The following is an 18,168-nucleotide window of genomic DNA, read 5'->3' on the forward strand; positions in this document are numbered from 1 at the left end:
ATGATGGTCAACTCACCCGATTGGACAGGCATCAACACAACAGCAGTTCAATTAAGTTGAACACATAGGGGGGCGCAACACAAGTGTAGTGTCTACCAAAGTGGTCAGAATTAAGATCAGCCACAACGAAATATATCAGTCTCATAAAATATATTAGCAATTTGGAACTCTGATAATAATTACATGAATAACTACAAACAAAGTTACATGAGTAATAGTAAGATTGAAGAAGAGGTTGGCAACATTCATTCTTGTTTAACATTTAAATAGTCCAGCATGTATCAAACACAATGATCGGGAATAACACACAATATGTGATCTAAATGTATCTAATGAATTAAAGGGCAATGTGTGTGAGTGTGCAAGCTTGTGTGTTCAAGTGTGCGCTGTCGGGTGCGTGCCAGAGAGAATGTGTGTGCGTGTTCCTTTGTACAGTCACAGTAGATCCACGTAAAAAGTGTCCACCCAAGAACTGTTCTTTTAAGCAATATAACACGGGTGAGTGTGTGGTTGGTAAAGGATATCCCCAAATTTATGATTCGGGCACAAGTAATCACAGGCATGGGGATATCCTTTACCAACCACACCAACACAAGTTTATGTCGCTTTGATACAGCAGTTCTATTTCCAACTAATTGAGTTTGATGACACCAGATTTTGATTTCTGTCATTGAGTTCTTTTTGAATTGTTCATTCTCCGCCCCTAAAAAATAGGTCCCACTGGAGTGTTTGGCGTAAGGCCAAGCATTGAATACTGTCACATAGCGCCCAACTTGAGTCAACTTGTGCATCGCAATTTGTAGTCACCTGTTTTTACATTACATCTTAATTTGTACACTCTCCCTTTGCTCATTAACAATAACATGAAACAATTGTTGCCTCCCATTCTGCTCTCTCTCTCTCTCTTGCCTTTTAAGAAGGGAAGGGAATGTTAAAGGGCGACAGTGGTACAGTGGTAGAGAAGTCGTTTAGTAATCAGAAGGTTGCTAGTTCGATTCCCTGTCGAAGCGTCCTTGAGCAAGACACTGAACCCCTAATTGCTCCTGATGTGCAGTGTGCCATCAGTGTAAATGTAAAAATGTAAAATGTGTATACATTGTAAGTCGCACATATGTAAGTCGCTTTGGATAAAAGCGTCTGCTAAATGACTAAATGTAAATGTAAATGTAAAGGTTAAAGTTTATAAAAGGCAGAGTGATAACTAGTGGTCTAGAGCCCAAGAGTGATAACTAGTGGTCTAGAGCCCAAGAGTGATAACTAGTGGCCTAGAGCCCAAGAGTGATAACTAGTGGTCTAGAGCCCAAGAGTGATAACTAGTGGTCTAGAGCCCAAGAGTGATAACTAGTGGTCTAGAGCCCAAGGGCCTCATTTACTAACAGGATTGCGCCCATTTCAGGCATAAAATAGCGGGTAAAGACATAAAACCGTATTTACAAAGGCGGCGCGCTTCAGTAAAAGCGCAGATTACCGCTGCTGGGGTAAGAGATGGGAGGAGATGCGTAAAGTGCGCCTAATTATGTATTAGTAACGAAACAAGGTGTTTTAGCATGACATATCAGCTGATTAATGAAAACTATGTGCCTGCGAGAAATTTGAAAAATACGACCCATCAGAAATGCAAATTTGTTTTAGATGTTTATATTTGATATATCATTTAATATAGGCATATACAAAATTGTCCCACCAGCTAGCTGTTCGGCCACGTCTTACCCAGAATCGCCGCTCATTGTACGGTTTAAACCAGGGTTTCCCAACCCATGGGCCGTGGCCCATTGGTGGGCCACCGAGCACCATCCAGTGGGCCACGAAAATGTTTCAGATTTTTTTTTTTTTTAGAATTTTTTTTTGTTGAGAACAATATTAATTAGGGATGTCAAAATTAAGGCGTTAATCTATGAGATTATTGTGGCCGAGATGAATGCAATGCTTTTCTGCGCAGAGCTACCAACTCGAACTACTGCCCAGGAATGCTCGGTTCTATTTATGTTGATAATAGATTGCAGCCACAGATTTAAATCATTATTTCAATTATTTGAATCATTATATTGACCTATTTGAACCTATTTATTTGAACATTATTTTAACCTATTTGTTTGCATGTCTGAAGCATCACCTATTTTAATTAGGCCTAACTGAGTGGTCTTGTTTGCATGTTTCATCACTTGTTCTGAGTGCATGCTATCTTTTGAGTCTATTCTGGTTTTATTTCCTTGCTTGTTTGCTGTGCACAAATAGACCTAGGCCTACTGCAATTAAGTTTCTTTATTTCAAAACTCTTTTGGATAATACATCCCTTTTGACTGAAAATGCTCTGTGCGGTTTTATGTTGTTTTCTGGTGCACAATACAATTTTGATTGCAATATCTAGAGGAAGATTTTCTTGTATTAATTACTAGGCTCCCACCTGTAGCAGGTGCTGATGTTGCTCTTTGTGACACATAACAATCGCTTATTAATAAGAATGGAATATGGATTAGCTAAAATAAGCAGGGTGTCTGTTGGGCCCCGACCTGTTACAAATACGAAAAGGTGGGCCTCGGAGTAGAAAAGGTTGGGAACCCCTGGTTTAAACCGTATTTTCACCCATAGTTCAAGCACACCGAGTACAGTGCTTGCCTTCTGAGTGGGAGTAACGCGTATCTATTCAGGAAAAGTACTTGTACTTGAAGTACACTAACTAAACTAAGTAAATTGTAGAGACAGAGCAGCATATTCATTTCACCTTCCCTGTTTATTTTGACGTTATAGCCTCTCGAGCGCAAGCTACCCCCAGTGCCATGGCAACTGAACGTCTGAAAACTTCAGTTTCCCCTGTCCACGCTACAACTCCAGTTTTCAAATGTATCCGCCTAGGGCAGCGTTTTTGAAAAGCATGGTTTTCAGTGTTGGAATACGCCGTTTTAAAGTAAGGGGTGTTGTGTATTCCTACCAGACTATTTAACGGGATGCTATGGAGCAGTATGGAGCAGAGCAGCCAGTTAACCTGGCTATTAACTATCCTAGCTATCTCTAGCTTAGGGAACCATCTTAACAGTTTGCAGTTGCCTGTGTGTGATTAACTAATGTTAATATGTGTGAAATATGAACTTGTGAACATAAACTCGTTAATATGAAGCTGCACAGGCACCCTGAGGGGTAACCATAGCAACCCAGAAACTCAATGTTCGCGTAAAAGTTTAATTTCCCAAAATCAGCTCACCAATAAAAGACAGTCTTGAATTCAAAGTGATCACAACTTTTAGTGTGGACGGAAGGGCTAAACGGAGAAATATGTATGAGTTTCTATATTTACCCGGGTTAGTTTGCTGTAACCTCGTGAACCAAAAGCTCTAATTCTAATTTTAACTCATCATCCATGGTGGCAGGAACACGCAGGCTATTTCTTCCCTATTTTAGCGGTATTAACACTAATGGGCGGGGTTAGGTGCTGATTACGCTAGTAAGGCGTCGACACTTTCAGACGAGGTTCTTGTTTGATAAATACGATGCAAAATACCGTGCGCTATATGCGGTTTGGCAAAGGCACTGATTGCGCTGCGGTCGCAATGTTAGTAAATGAGGCCCCAGGTGGGGTGCCAGGATATCCCCAGGCATTAAGTGCCTCTTGTCCAATCAGAAATGTATAAATTGTTCAACCAAATCTACCTGTTGTATAACAGGGCATGAAACATCCTCTTGGATCATAAATATACATTTGTTTTTTCTTAACTCGCTACTGCAAGAGAATGCAAAGGTGACCAACAATCATGGGAAGAGCAAAGAAGTCGAGAGAGTGAATACATCTGAATTATAGAATTTAAATAGATGGGTGCCAATCCAGTGCTTGTCATGTAGGCGAGAGTAACATATTGAAATGTAATTTCAGCACGTAGAGGGAGCCAGTGAAGGGTAACCAGCAGAGGAGTTACATGGGTCACTGTTGGCTGATCAAAGACCAAACACACCGCCTCCTTCTGGATCATCTGCACCTATCACAGATGTGTGGCATAGGGACTGATCTTCTGAATATTATAGAGGGTGAATCGACCCTGGAACGGAAGCAACATGCTTTGTTTACTGTTTGGTCATCTGATCTCTGGTTTTGAACAAGGCAGAAAAAGGGTATTAAACGGAGAACATAACCTAAGCATATTGGATGGCTTGAGATCACAAATAGCTGGAAAAGAAGCATGCTGGTGCACACATTGTTCAGGATATTTGTTGGGTCTTCAGCAGTCACAGTATGTGTCTGCCCAGGCCACAGGGGAGCCCTAACAGTCACTGGTCCTATTCATGTTATTTTCAACTATGCAGCCATTACACTAAAGATGAATAGGTCAATGGTCTGAAATATTTGCATATGTGCTGACACTAGTTGTACTTTCATGGTCTCATCAAAAAAGAATGCCTCTCTAGTTTGAGGTACAACACAGTTAAGCTAGTCCACTTCTGTTTAAAAAGTAAAACTCACTTCAGTCTGTGTTTGCTCTGTATTTGTACAGTCTTAAGTCTATATGTACTAAACATGGGTTTTATTCTCAGGTGACCCATCACTTCATGGAAATGTGTGGTCCTGGCTGGAGTTCATTTTGACCTCTGTGTTTAGTGCACTCTGGGTGCTTCCCCTTTTTGTGCTTAGTAAAATAGTTAATGCCATTTGGTTTCAGGTGAGTCTCAAACAGATGCATCAGTCCTGAAGAGTGTCCCTTTTCCTTCAGCATTATGGATTGGTTAGCACTGCATTGACTGAAAACACTATGATGGCTTCTAGACTGTGATGAGTTTGTTTTCCACCCCCCTAAGGATATAGCTGATCTTGCTTTTGAAGTGTCTGGACGAAAGGCCCAGCCCTTTCCCAGTGTTAGCAAGATTGTTGCAGACATGCTCTTCAACCTCATCCTCCAGGCCCTCTTCCTTATTCAAGTAAGAAAGAATGCACTTTCAGTATTTAGAGAGTATCCAAACAACTTTTTTTCACTAATTTGATCACTCCCAAGGGATACAAGCAGAAGTCAATGATGACGTAGCAGTGATAGACACTGTTTTTTTTTTTTTCTCTTGATTTGCTCTTTTCTGCAGGGAATGATTGTCAGTCTGTTTCCTATTGATGCCATTGGACAGATGGTTAGTCTCCTGCACATGTCTCTGCTCTACTCTCTGTACTGCTTTGAATATCGCTGGTTCAACCATGGTGAGTTGTGCTTTTTCAAATGGCTCTTGTAATCAGAAGTATTTGCTTAGTCTTGAGTTGCAAATTTGTTAACTTACATTTTTTTAGGTATTGAAATGCATCAGCGGCTGTCAAACATTGAGAGAAATTGGCCCTATTACTTTGGCTTTGGTCTACCTATGGCTCTGCTGACTGCTCTTCCATCCTCATATATCATAAGGTAGTTATGTGACCTCATATACTGTTTTGTCTTACAGGGAAGAGTTCAGGCATGATGTATAGTTGGGGGCCAAGCACAAAGCTGCATAGTTCACAGTTTTTACCCTTTATTATTATGATGCATCATCATCTTCTGCCATTGAAGTCTATGGCAGCCCCTAGAATTGATTTTTTTGTAATTTTGCACATTGATTTGGGAGTCCCCATGATTCTTTTTACCAAGTTTCATGTCTCCGCTTCGATTGCTCTAGCGCCACCAATGGGTCAAAGTTCGAGGTGCGCTTACGTCTGTTTTTCAAAATTGAGGTACCATTGTATTCCTTGGATCGAGCCGAGTTCAACAAACCCAAATTATTTCCACCACATTGGATTTGATACAAAATAATTTACAGGCCCCAAATTGGTGTCCAATCGTCACCAAATTTGGCAGAGATAATCTTCATACCAGAAAAATAATCAGATAGATTTTTGAAACAGAAAGTGAGGTTATATCTCAACAACAATTTGATATATCAACACCAAACTTGGTACATAGACTTGGGACCCCATTCTGAGAATGTGTTTTCGTTAATAACTGTGGACATGTCTTAAAATAAATGATTCTTATGTCTAGTGATGTGACCATCGGAGGTCCCAAAAGACATGGCAGCGGTTTAAAACTTTTTCACAGGCAATACATTTGGTCTCGTCTTCACTAAATTTAGCATAGATTCAGACCAAGCCTCACAAAAGTAATCAAATGGATTTTTAATTTTCTAATGTGTCCGTGACAGCCAATTGAAAGTGATACTATTTTTCAGCCGGTCTTTGGTCAGTTGTCCTGAAACGTGCTTACAGCCACCCCATAACATGATGACATTAAGTTTCCATGGCAACAATGCACTGTTCACCTGCTTGGCCCCTCATCGCTGCTTGAATACATTTGCAATTCATGTGTTTCCATGGCAACAATGCACTTGTGGTCTTTTTTAACTTATATTCATTTTTGAACTTTTGTGAAGTCTTTGAAGTCTGCGTTGAAACCATGGTGCTTCATATGACATAATTCTAGGTGTTATTTCAGTATGTGTGCGCACTTTTGAAGCGCACTTTTCTTTCTCTTCATTGTAACATGCTAAAAAAGGGTTTACACTGTCAACTCACAGACAGCCATGATGACGATTCATGGTCTTTACTGGTTAGATAGTATATGGCAAAACATACGGCTGGGGGGGAAAAAAATCAATTCACAAAATAGAGAAATCGTTTTTCTTATACATTAGAATGGCTTCGTATTTGTGCTGTCTGAACAAGAGTTTGATTTTAAATAATACCGTTTTTAAGATCCTCATGTGTTGGTTGTAAGAAGCGAGTTGAGGCTGGCTAATCCTAACCTCTTAACTGAGTAAACTACCACAACTACCTAAGCTTACAGCTATTACCAAAAGAGTAAGTAATGGATTGGCAAACTTAAAAGTGGCATCTAAAATTCAGAAATGGGTTTAGAGAACACATTCCCTATGCTGGTGGAGACCAAAAAAGAGAAGAGAACTCAACAGCATTATCTGAAATCTTCTGTACAGCCTTTTTTCATATTTTAAGAAAAATATGATATAAAGCATTTGTTGCTGTTTGTAATTTTAATATTTTTCAAAAAGTATTTTTCAAGATTCCTCCTGATTCAAAGTGAGTTAATGGTCTCCATTCATCGTGTGCAATGCATCTTACCGAGACCACTTCTCGAAGAACATCTGTTGTCTTTGCCACAGCAAGAGATGGTAATCAAGACTCTTTTAATTAGTGGTGCCTCCGTGGTGGAATGACCTACCAAGTGCTATCTGTTCAAGTGACAACCATGGTAGCCTACGTTCAAAGAGTATCAAAAAGTATTTAAAGACTCACCTCTTTAGAACTCATCGGTCATTGTGATGTATTTGTTACAAGCCCCACAATGTTATGTTATTATTATTGTTATTTTTACTATGATATATATTAGGGCTGGACAATTAATCGAAATTTGATTTCAACTCAATTAGATTTGCGTTCTCTGAAGGAAATACCAGTCCATGCAAAGCAAAAGTTAAAAATTCTAAATCAATATTATATAAAAGATCAGGACATTTTGAACACAATTGAAGGCATGCAGAGAGAGAGACAAAGGAGAAGGGGCTAAAAGGAAGACATGGAGACAAATAGGAGAGAGATAAAGAGAAAGAAAGACAGAGAGAGTATAGCGTGTGAGACTGGGAAGGTAATACAAACACAAAGATTAAGAGTTAAAGAAAGATAAGTAGTCATTATGGAAGTGGTTGCAAGGATGTTGCTACGGTGTTTGAGATTTTTGCTAGTGTAGTAATGGTGGTTGCTAAGCTAATTGAAGTGGATGCTATGCTGGTTGCGAGGGCTGTCATGTTGGTTACTAGGGATGTAATTGTAGTTGTGTTTGCTAGCATGTTGCTAAGGTAACTGAGATGGTTGCTAGGGTGTATCCAGGGTAGACATGGTGGTTGCCCTGTAAATTGAAAAATGGAGAGAGAATTGGATGGAGAGTGAACGAAAGAGAGGGACAAAGAAATTAACTATGTTGAGGAGTTAGATGTTGTAAGATACAGAAATAGAAATAAAAAACAGACTGAAAGAGAGAGAGAGACTGAAAGGGAAAGTGAGAAAGATAGAATAAATGAGAAAGATGGGGAAGTTAGATATTAAGAGAGAGAGAGAAAGAAAGAGACAGAGTGAGTGACTTGAAAGTCAGAGAACACTGACATGATGGACAGAGTAAAAGAAAGAAAATGGAAAGAAGAGTGAAAAATAATCAGGGTGGAGAGAGTAAAGACGGAAAGAAGTAGAGAAAATTGAGTGATACAGAGAGTAGCTGAGCAGCTAAGAATAGCTGTAGAGGGAAAGATAGATACAGTAGATACATAAAAAATGAGTGGAGGGAGGTTCTGAAGAGAGAGAGAATGAGTGAAAGTAGGAAAGAGAAAGGAGGGAGGAAATGGTTCGAATGGTTGCTGGATAGAGTGGAAGACAGACATTTCATGAGGATGGATGACTTAAGAGAAAGCTGATATGAAAAGGAGAAAAAAAGATTGGGAATTGATGGACAGAGTAACAGAAAGCTACCATAATTTCCGGACTATAAGCCGCTACTTTTTTCCCACGTTTTGACCTCGCGGCTTAAACAATGACACGGCTAATTTATGGATTATGATATCTGTGACTGTATACGGTGGCTTTGTGTTTACGGTGGCTTTGAGGAGCTAGGATGCTAGCATGGATGCAGCCGCATGGATGCTTAGCTCCACGCGATTTCTCAGTATCTCTCAATAACTTAACTAATGTCAAAATAACCCCAGTCTACCGGCGTAGACAGAACACAACTCAAAACACTTTAGAAAAAAAAAAAAAAGTTTACAACAATACAAATCCAGTCTTTTCAAGTTCTTTAGCTCACTGGTTTCAAACTAGCGTCTTTCTTCTATCTTGCTGTCTTCTAGTGATGTGTCGTTCGTGAAGGATTCGTTCATTTTGAACGAATCCTTACAAGGACTCAAGAGTAACGAGTCCTCTCAAAAAAAGATTCGTTCATTTTCTCGTGGCCACGCATCGGGACTTGCATAGGCTCAGCCAAGGAAACAGAAATGATTCGTTGAATGCAGGTCACGTGGGAAATGATCCAAAGATCCGTATCCGAAGACCGAGTCGGAAAATGAACGAATCATTTCTGTTTCCTCTAGCTACCAGTACTGAGCCTATGCAGGTCACGTGAAAGACTGCACAGTAGTCCAGAAATTATGGTAGTTGGGAAGAAGAGTGAAAAAGAGTGGGTAGACATAAAGCGAAAGTGAAGAGAGAAAAGATGGAAAGGAGAGAAAATGGAATGATGCATAGAAATGGATTGTGAGAGACTATATTGAGAGGGATAGATTTTTCAGGGATGAATTTAATTAACTTTATGTAACAATTTTACCTTAAAATAATAGCTTCAAAATCATTTTGGTGGTACACTGACATGACAGCACGCCTGGTATTGCACCATGTCACTTTGATGGACAGGGCGTGACACCTCTCGCGAGAACTATGTAATGCTTTATGGCACCACCTCAACAACTAGACCCTTCTGCTAGCTATAAGAAAAAGCTAGCACAGTATTCTCTGTATCATGGCAGAGGCAACAAAGAAACGGTGGAAGACATTGTTGGAGGAAGCGAGCCAGAGACCGATCAAGTGGAAGTCTCCGACTGGCTTTTACTCGTGTGAGAGCTACAAAAAATAAAAGAATGCAAGTCAGATGCCGAGCTGACCTTCTTTCTGTTGGAGCAGTCAGTAATAACTAATTAGCTGTTTTGCTAATGTCTTGGACATGCTTGATGTTTGGCTGCATTAGGACAGCTAGTTTTTCATTATAAACATCCCTGCCAATGTTATTTATGAAAGAATGCAATGTAGGCCGTAACCATATCGGTGTCATCCCTGTCTCACGGAGATGTGTAGTTTTTCCAGATGCCCAAAGTCATCGACTTCAGTCATGTCTCAGGTTACCATCCACATCATTTCATCTCGCCCCAAAACGTTTGATCAGTCTTCATCAATCTCACACCAAATAAGCCTTGGAAGTTTGCAACTTTGAAAACCTAGCCTGTAGCTAGCTTGTAATAAATTACATTTTCCAATGTATATTATGCACAATATGTGCCTTTGTCTAGTGTTAGCATCTCATCTGATCGGTCATCCATCAAAGAATTTAGTATGAAATGTTGTTTGGAAATGATTTACCACATGATATCCTGAAATAGACACTTTCACGTGTTCATGTTTTTTAAGGTGGCAGTGCACCACTAAGCAGTACATCATTGTACACACACACACACACACACACACACACACACACACACAGTATCTACTAATCTTTTACACTGAGCAGTGGAGGCGTACATCATTGTACACACACACACACACACACACACACACACAGTATCTACTAATCTTTTACACTGAGCAGTGTAGGCGTACATCATTGTACACACACACACACACACACACACACACACAGTATCTACTAATCTTTTACACTGAGCAGTGTAGGCGTACATCATTGTACACACACACACACACACACACACACACACACACACAGTATCTACTAATCTTTTACACTGAGCAGTGTAGGCGTACATCATTGTACACACACAGACACACACACACACAGTATCTACTAATCTTCTCAACTGAGCATGGAAAAAAAACACTACAAAGCTATTAGTACACAAATTAACTAAAAATGATTGGATAAAGAAAGGTTTTGCCTGTTATGAATATCATTTAACAGAAATTCAGTTATTGGCAAGGTTTTCAGCATTAATTGATGTGTTGGGTTATGAGACACAAGTATTAGATTGCAAGCGTGCATCAAATCATGTAGCCTTACAAAACATGTTGTAAAACGCTATTTTTTTACATGCAGTTGGTTGAATGTTTCCAATAACAAACTTGCGGTCTATCAGAAACTTATAACATAACTGTTTGTGAAGGAGTTTTAATGTTAGCCACGGCAGGCACGCTGATGAATTAATGAAGTCTCAGCCCACCAAAAACGTTTCAACTAAGCTAACTTCAACTAAATCATTCAAATTAAAGAGTATACACATTAGTATCACATTTCTAAAATTAACGTCAAATGCAGAATTGCAGTTATCTGCAAGGTTTTCAAAAGGTCAATGTAGGAGCTAACATTTAGCCTACAGTGCTGATTTAGTGCTTATGCAAGTTACGATATTTATCTATATCTAATCACTCAAATGAACAAAGTTTTCACTAACCTGCACCTCCTGGTTATCTTGTGAAAAGATGACAGACAGACCAATCCAGCTGTGTGGTAATGTTAGGTTGAACATTTCCAGTGGTGTGCATGACCCACAAAACACCGGTCAGTCAGGTAACAGAATATTCCTCACCCTTACTCATGATGGAGAAATAGCCAACCCTACCCTTCCATTCCTCACCCTTACTCATGATGGAGAAATAGCCAACCCTACCCTTCCCTCTGGCCTGGCTGCTTCTACAGGAAAACTGTTTGTTCAGGTCTACAGGTGTTCAGGGATTTGGCTTAATTAGCTTTTTTTTCTCTCTTTTTTTGTCATGTAAACCTTTATCTTACTTGAGCTCCGCCTTGCGGGATTTAGCAAGACATGATTATGCCCATAGTCTGATCACACACTGCACACACACTGCACACATTGTTGGTACCAGAGTGGATGACATTTATAAGCCAGTACTTTTGAGGTTTGATTAGGGTGACCTAAAACCGGGACACTTTGCGCGTGACCGTAATGCTCGTGCACGCACACGCTGTGCCAGCCCAGGTCAGACATAGACATAGATTTGGCCAACAGCACACGTAGGCCTACTGTTCACAACATAATGGGGTATCTCAGTTATTATTCATGCATTTTCTATGTAGCCTACATATCTAAGAAAAAATATTAAAAGACATTGAGTGAGTTTTGTGTGGGACCAACTTTATTTTTCAGAATGAAAGCATTCTTTTGGAAAATGCACCCACTGAACTTGTGAAAAGGTTTGTGAAAAGGTATTTTTCATTGCATGGCAATAAACGAACTATTTTGAACTGCTGCCACAGGCTTGAACTAAAGTTATGGTGACACTTTACAGTAAGGGTACATGAATTATTAATTATTATTGTGCTTTACTTCATTCCTTTATATCTTATGAATCATCAGGAATTGACATGAGTTCATAGCCTCTCATTCATGACCTCATGCATGAACAACACATCAACTAAAGCATTAGGTGGGTACATTATTAGGCACAAGTTGTGTTCAAATCAGAATTTGCGCAGTGATGACCACATTGTTTTGCATAAAAAGAAATAATCATGATCATACTTATTAAATCACAATTCATAATGATGTGCCGTACCTAATGCTTTAGTTGTGTTGTTCATTTATGAGGTCACGAATGACATATGAACACGTCAATTCCTGATTCATGGGATATTAATGACAAAATGCATAATAATACATATACTACATCAATGAATTCATGCGTGAATTCATGATTCATCCTGTACCCTTAGCGTAAAGTGTTACCAGTGTTATTTCAACAACACACACACCCTATTGGAAACATTCATTCCGTATATTTGTTAGAGGAGTGAATTTGCTGAAGTATCATTTAATTGGCTAACGTCCCCTCCTCAGCAGCCCGTCTGAGCTCACTACTTCCAGCGCTAAAATTGCTAAAATAGGTGGCTACGCTGCTAGCCCCGGCCTCTACCCACCTTATATGTTTGGCTGTTTTCACATGATCTTTCACAGTGGCGATTTTAGCCTGAAATTTCTGGTGGGGCAATTTTGTATGACGTCATGTCACCGTCACAAAAATAGAGATAGCTGATTATTATAAGCAGTAGGCCTATATAGACCAGTAACATATGCTATGGGCTGCATTTTGAGTGCCAGCAGGGAGCCTAAATCCTATTTCAAATACATTTTACATGCTTCAGCGCGACACAAAGATGTTGCCTATAATACAGCATTAAAGTAAAATGATTGCAACAAAGTAAAAAAATTAGACAGACACATAGCTCAAATAACTTGCATAATTTATTAAGCTTGTGGCACACATGTGGCATACAATATGAAGCAAAAGGCACAACTGAAACAAATAACAGCAACAAAACATGCTGCTAAATGAACGAAACTTCTTGCAGATTGCATTGATACATTCATCAGCTCCAAAAAAAAAAAAGTTTGACTCACAGAATCGTAGTGTCTTTGCAGCCTGGTGTCGCCCTCGCACATCGTCTCAAAGTTCGCACTACCCACAGAGCTTTATGCACGATATCAGCCTCCCCACTACATAACGATTCCCCTCCGTCTGTTTGTTGTGCCCTAAAATGTTCCCCTGATATGCACTATCTAGCTGTGCCATGATGTTCACCTGCCCCAATAGTCCCAATTGCAGGACGCAATTGATTATGGGGTTTACAGCTTTCGTGTTTCACTGTTCTTTCTGTCAGATGCTTCAGGTCTTTGAATCCATCCGTTGTCCGAACTGAGTCTGCATTAGTACCAATTCCAAAAAGAAGGCATGGGAAACAGAACAGTGCTTGTTTTGATGTGCTAGCTGTTAGCCATGTCTTTCTGTCATACCATTCCGTCTTGAAAGTTCGAGTCGTTTTCTGACCAGGCTGCAGCAGGATCAAGTCGTCTGGTCTGTGTGGTCCCAAATGTTTGATTTCTAATTTTTCTTCCAGCGGCAATGTCCTAAATTGCACCCTCAACAAATAATCTACGTTATTCATTGTATGAATTAAAAAACACTTCCAAAATAGTCGAAATCTAGCGATAGCTAACTAGCAGTGCCGTTACTGGCATTGATCTGACTCTGTTTTTTTTTTCTTAGTCACGGGGTACAGGTCTCGCTGTTTTCGCATTATTCCAGTCTAGTTGCCAGGCAGATTTCATGGGGCACATCTGAAAGTGCCCCACCGCTCAATGTTAACTTTGGCCTGTGTGGTTCACGCTCATTGGTGTTTCCATGGTAAGGGTGGGGCAGCGTGGGTCTTTGCCCCACCGGAAAGGGAGGGACAGCGGAGAGCAGCATTTCACATCAAATCAAATTACTCCAAAACAAGACTATAATGCCTGTGAGTCAAGTTTATTCACACACATATTCACGCTACTTTGCATAAAAATATATATATATTTATTTTTCCGCGAAGTACGAATCTATTGAGCTTTCTGCACAACAGCGTCATCTGGATCTGGTGGGGCAGTGCCCCACCTGCCCCTAATGTAGAAACGCCACTGATCTTTCACATCTGCGCTACCACCATGGCTTACAGAAAATTAGGTTTTGCGGTGTGTGCAGAACGCTGCATAATCATCGCCCTGGACTAGCTATTGATATAGCCTGACCGTTAAAACGAGACAGATAAGAAGAGGCTTTTGCAATAATGTTTACAAATGTAACGCTGGCAGCACAGATTATGCAGACACAGACCTCTACGATTGACTGACACACACACACATTGTTCAAATCATACGCTGGACGCTTTATTAGTCTTTCTACATTGGTTTAGTTAATGATCGGGCTATAATAAGACCACATCGGCTATGTAATCGCTGACAACCGGGACAATTTCATAGTGGTTGTTGTAAACCGGGACATTTTAGCGTCCAGGTTCTTGTCGGGACTCGGGACACGCAACTCAAAATCGGGACTGTCCCGGTCAAACCGGGACGTCTGGCCACCCTAGGTTTGATGCAATATTGTTCCCTTTAGCCTCAGGAATGGCTGCTGGAGCCGCTAACTCCAAGTTTCTCAACATCTCAAAAATCTGTTAAGAAGTTGAGCTATGGACTTTTTGCGTTGGCTAGGTCCCCTGTGAACCCTAATTGAATTGTCCATGTGAATGGACAAGCATATCTAAGACCTTTGAGAATGATGAATGAGAATGAATGGTTAAGGATGTTTTTGCCAATTTCTAATATAGTTAAAAAAAATATATAATAATTTAAAGAAAACAATAGAGGTATGGTATATATTATATCAACTTGTGCAGAATATACAAAATGCTTTTGACTTTGGAACCACTGCATTAAAATAGATTATTTTTGGAGGGGGGGGGGGGGGGGTATATTAGAGCAGAGGGTTAATGAAGTTGTTATTTAATTGAGTTGTTTAATTGATTATGCAATTAAGCTTCGAGTCATATTTGTCATGTGTTTTGTACAATGAGTACAATTGTACTGCGTATGTATGTCCAAATAACAAGAATTTGATGTGCAAATTAATATATACTTACCTTTTGAAGAGTAGAATAGTCTTTCCATTTATGCAAATGAGCTCTCAACATGTATGTCATCTTTTATTAGTGGCTGCCTGTTCTCCATCCTATTTCCACTCTTCATCATCAGCGCCAATGAAGCGAAGACCCCAGTCAAGTTATAGTGAGTAGCACATTTCAACTTTTAATACCCTGACTCTTTCCACACTTCTTGACGATGTAACTTTTAACATGACATTTCTGTTCTTTTATTATCTCTTAACAGCCATTTTCAGCTGCGCCTCTTCTCCCTGGTTGTGCTCATCAGCAACAAGCTGTTCCATAAAACAGTTAATCTACAATCCTCTCTGACATCCTCTACCTCTTCTGAGAAATTGCCTTCCCCTCACATGTCACCAGTCCGTCAGCAGCCCATGCCTTTTCAGTGACTCCCAGGAGTGAGAATATAGAGAGCACAATCTGTCAATTACTAAGGCAATGAAGTATTTATGAGCCAAAAAGGAGGACATATTTAGTTTGCTGTCATTTGGGATTACACATACTTTAAATTCTCAGTATACTCAGAAAATGGATTAAGCAAACAATTCTAGACGCTATCATGTTACACTGAACAACCTCACAGTTCCTAACTGTGTGTATGTGTGCCATCTGAATGGGTTTGAGTTTGGAAGAACAGCATGGCCCACGTTCAACTTTTAGTTTGAGCCCAAATGATTGTTTATGTTATGATTAACCTGTGGCCTTTTGATTCAATCTTATGCTTTTTGTTTTCTCTCTCAATATGTCTTGCACGCCAATAGACAAACTGTTGAACAGCAAGGTTTCTTTTGGCCTGTCAGCTAATGTTACAGCGTTCCACTTGTGGCAGACATTTAGCTTAAGAAGAAGACCTGGTCTACTGAAGATAATGTTAATGTCAAAAGAATTAAAGAATTTGTAAGTGTTTTATATGTGTTAATTGATGTTTGTGAAAGAAGAAAAGGACCGCGTAAGAAGGGAGTCAGATGTAGTGCAGAGCTATTATAACCATGGTCAAAATAGACTGTTCAGAATGCGGTCCTGGGCTAGCTCTCAATATGCTCCCAAGCTCCCTAGGCAGTAAACGTACTGGGGGACTGTTACAGGGCTGTGAAAACGTGCCTATATAGAGAATGGAAGTTGACTGGAAGTTTGCAGTTTTTCAGTGTCAGCATTTTAACACTTACTGGTTCCAAAGAAAAAAATCCCTATGGAAAAGTGGGTGTGAGTGAGACAACCCTAGTAGAAAACCTAGGCAAACAGTTTAGTGAGTGAAAATGTAGTTATCAGTCGGTCTTTTGTAACAAATTGTTGTCTTGTCTTGTTAAAATAAAGATGTTGCTACTGATATGCTAAAGTAGAAAAAGAATGGCCTACATTTTGTCGCTTGCCTCAGGAAACATGAGGGACTCTCGATCCCACACCCTGCGGTTTCTTATGAAACTTAGATGTTTTAGGCGCTAAAGTTGTAACATTCATTTATTTTTTCACCAGAGTGGTTGTCAAATCCTTAAGTAATCGGTGTTTTTACTTAAAATGACTTTGTGTTTGTTGTGAGAACACTTATAATCCCTGACTGGTAAAGCTAGCTATGGTTAGGTTCTGATCGCCTTGTGAATTTGGTGATGCATTAAGCTAAGTGACTAGCCTTGTAGTCTGTTATTTTTCGCTGGTAGCAGAGGGATAGCAACAGACATATTTAAGAGACATAATGGATGTACGGTGTATACAGAGATGACATACACGTGCTTTTTAATGAACATAATCGAATGTGAAGTATTTCAAGCAGTTATTTAACTACCATGGGTGTTATCTTGTCGAAATTCCAAAACCCCAGTCATTCTCTCAGGGATTTTCTTCTTAAAACCGGAACTTGCAAAAATGCTAATCTGCCGCAAACAAAATGACGACAGTCACTCCCACACTCTATAATCAGAATTAAGGGTAATTGGATACAGTAACCCATAACTTAACGTGTGTACAACTGCCTTAATAGCATGTCAATCTCAATTCACCTAGCAGTTAAAGACCGGTATCGCCATGTACACATGTTACGCGGAAGAGGATATACACTGGCTCTCACAGAAATAGACATGTTGATATGATAATTACAACAATGATGTGTGTGTAAGAGTTTGTTTTATTGATTTCTGTGTTATTGTATTTATATTTGCAGTGACTTACAATAATGAGTCCAGTCCTGAAACAAAGGTCTGTTGTTGACTGAAACACACGGCCCTCTCTTTTATGACATGGGTCAAGGATACAGATGCTTCCTTCATTTCAGCTCTGTTTTAGTATCTCTTAAGATGCCACTGTTACTCTTAAATGTGCAGACCACAATCCAGGTGAAAGGTTGTTGATATTTGAGCTCCACAGCCAGTCAAAGTACACCCCTCCCTTCCTTTGGTAAAACATTGTTGATTGGATGGAATAGTATGTGGCTTGGTCCCAGCCACTTTGTTTTCCATTTGCAGACCCAGGACTGTGTACACATTCAGAATGGAAAGAACCACGGACTGCTCCTTTAAGCAAGATCTCTGCATACCACAACCTCTACTCTCTAATCCTCCATTGTAAGATAGCCCTCAAGCTAATAACTGTCATTTTTTTTCAGTTTGCAAACACGCTGATAGAAAAGGTACTTGTTCAGTTTCTGTTCGTTTTGGAGAAGTGATCTGATGTGATGTCAGTTTGGGTAAAAGAATCTTCGACTTCTTTGAACTAGTCTGGGAAGGTGAAGCTACTTTCTCCTCCCTTCATGCACACAGATGCAAGAATAAAGCCTTGATTTTCAATTGATCACCATTGTTCACTGTGTCTCCTTTTCTGGTGTATTGAAAATTAGATCAAATATGACCCTCTCTGCATGAGAACAACCTCTAGTTTTCTAGGTGAATATTGTTTTTTATTGTAGTTTTTACTTATTGTAGTTTGCCTCAGACCCCTTGGTTGGGCACAATATCCCTGTGGGGAATGGCTTGGA

General features: G+C 39.8%; 1 protein-coding gene across 2 annotated transcripts in view; it reads left to right on the plus strand.

The window, feature by feature from the left end:
- The window catches only part of ei24 (EI24 autophagy associated transmembrane protein), a 38,228-nt gene extending 20,243 nt beyond the window's left edge, over positions 1-17,985 (plus strand). Inside the window, exons 6-11 of one of the 2 annotated variants that reach the window (XM_031571567.2) lie at positions 4,522-4,646; positions 4,783-4,902; positions 5,059-5,170; positions 5,258-5,369; positions 15,253-15,327; positions 15,430-17,985. In XM_031571567.2, coding sequence (XP_031427427.1) covers positions 4,522-4,646; positions 4,783-4,902; positions 5,059-5,170; positions 5,258-5,369; positions 15,253-15,327; positions 15,430-15,592 — 707 coding nt within the window. In that variant the 3' untranslated portion in view covers positions 15,593-17,985. The remainder of the gene's footprint in view (positions 1-4,521; positions 4,647-4,782; positions 4,903-5,058; positions 5,171-5,257; positions 5,370-15,252; positions 15,328-15,429) is intronic. The other variant, XM_031571568.2, reaches the window with a different exon arrangement.
- The last annotated feature ends 183 nt before the right edge of the window (positions 17,986-18,168 follow it).

This window comes from Clupea harengus, chromosome 8 (assembly GCF_900700415.2).
Source record: "Clupea harengus chromosome 8, Ch_v2.0.2, whole genome shotgun sequence".
NCBI lineage: Eukaryota > Metazoa > Chordata > Actinopteri > Clupeiformes > Clupeidae > Clupea > Clupea harengus.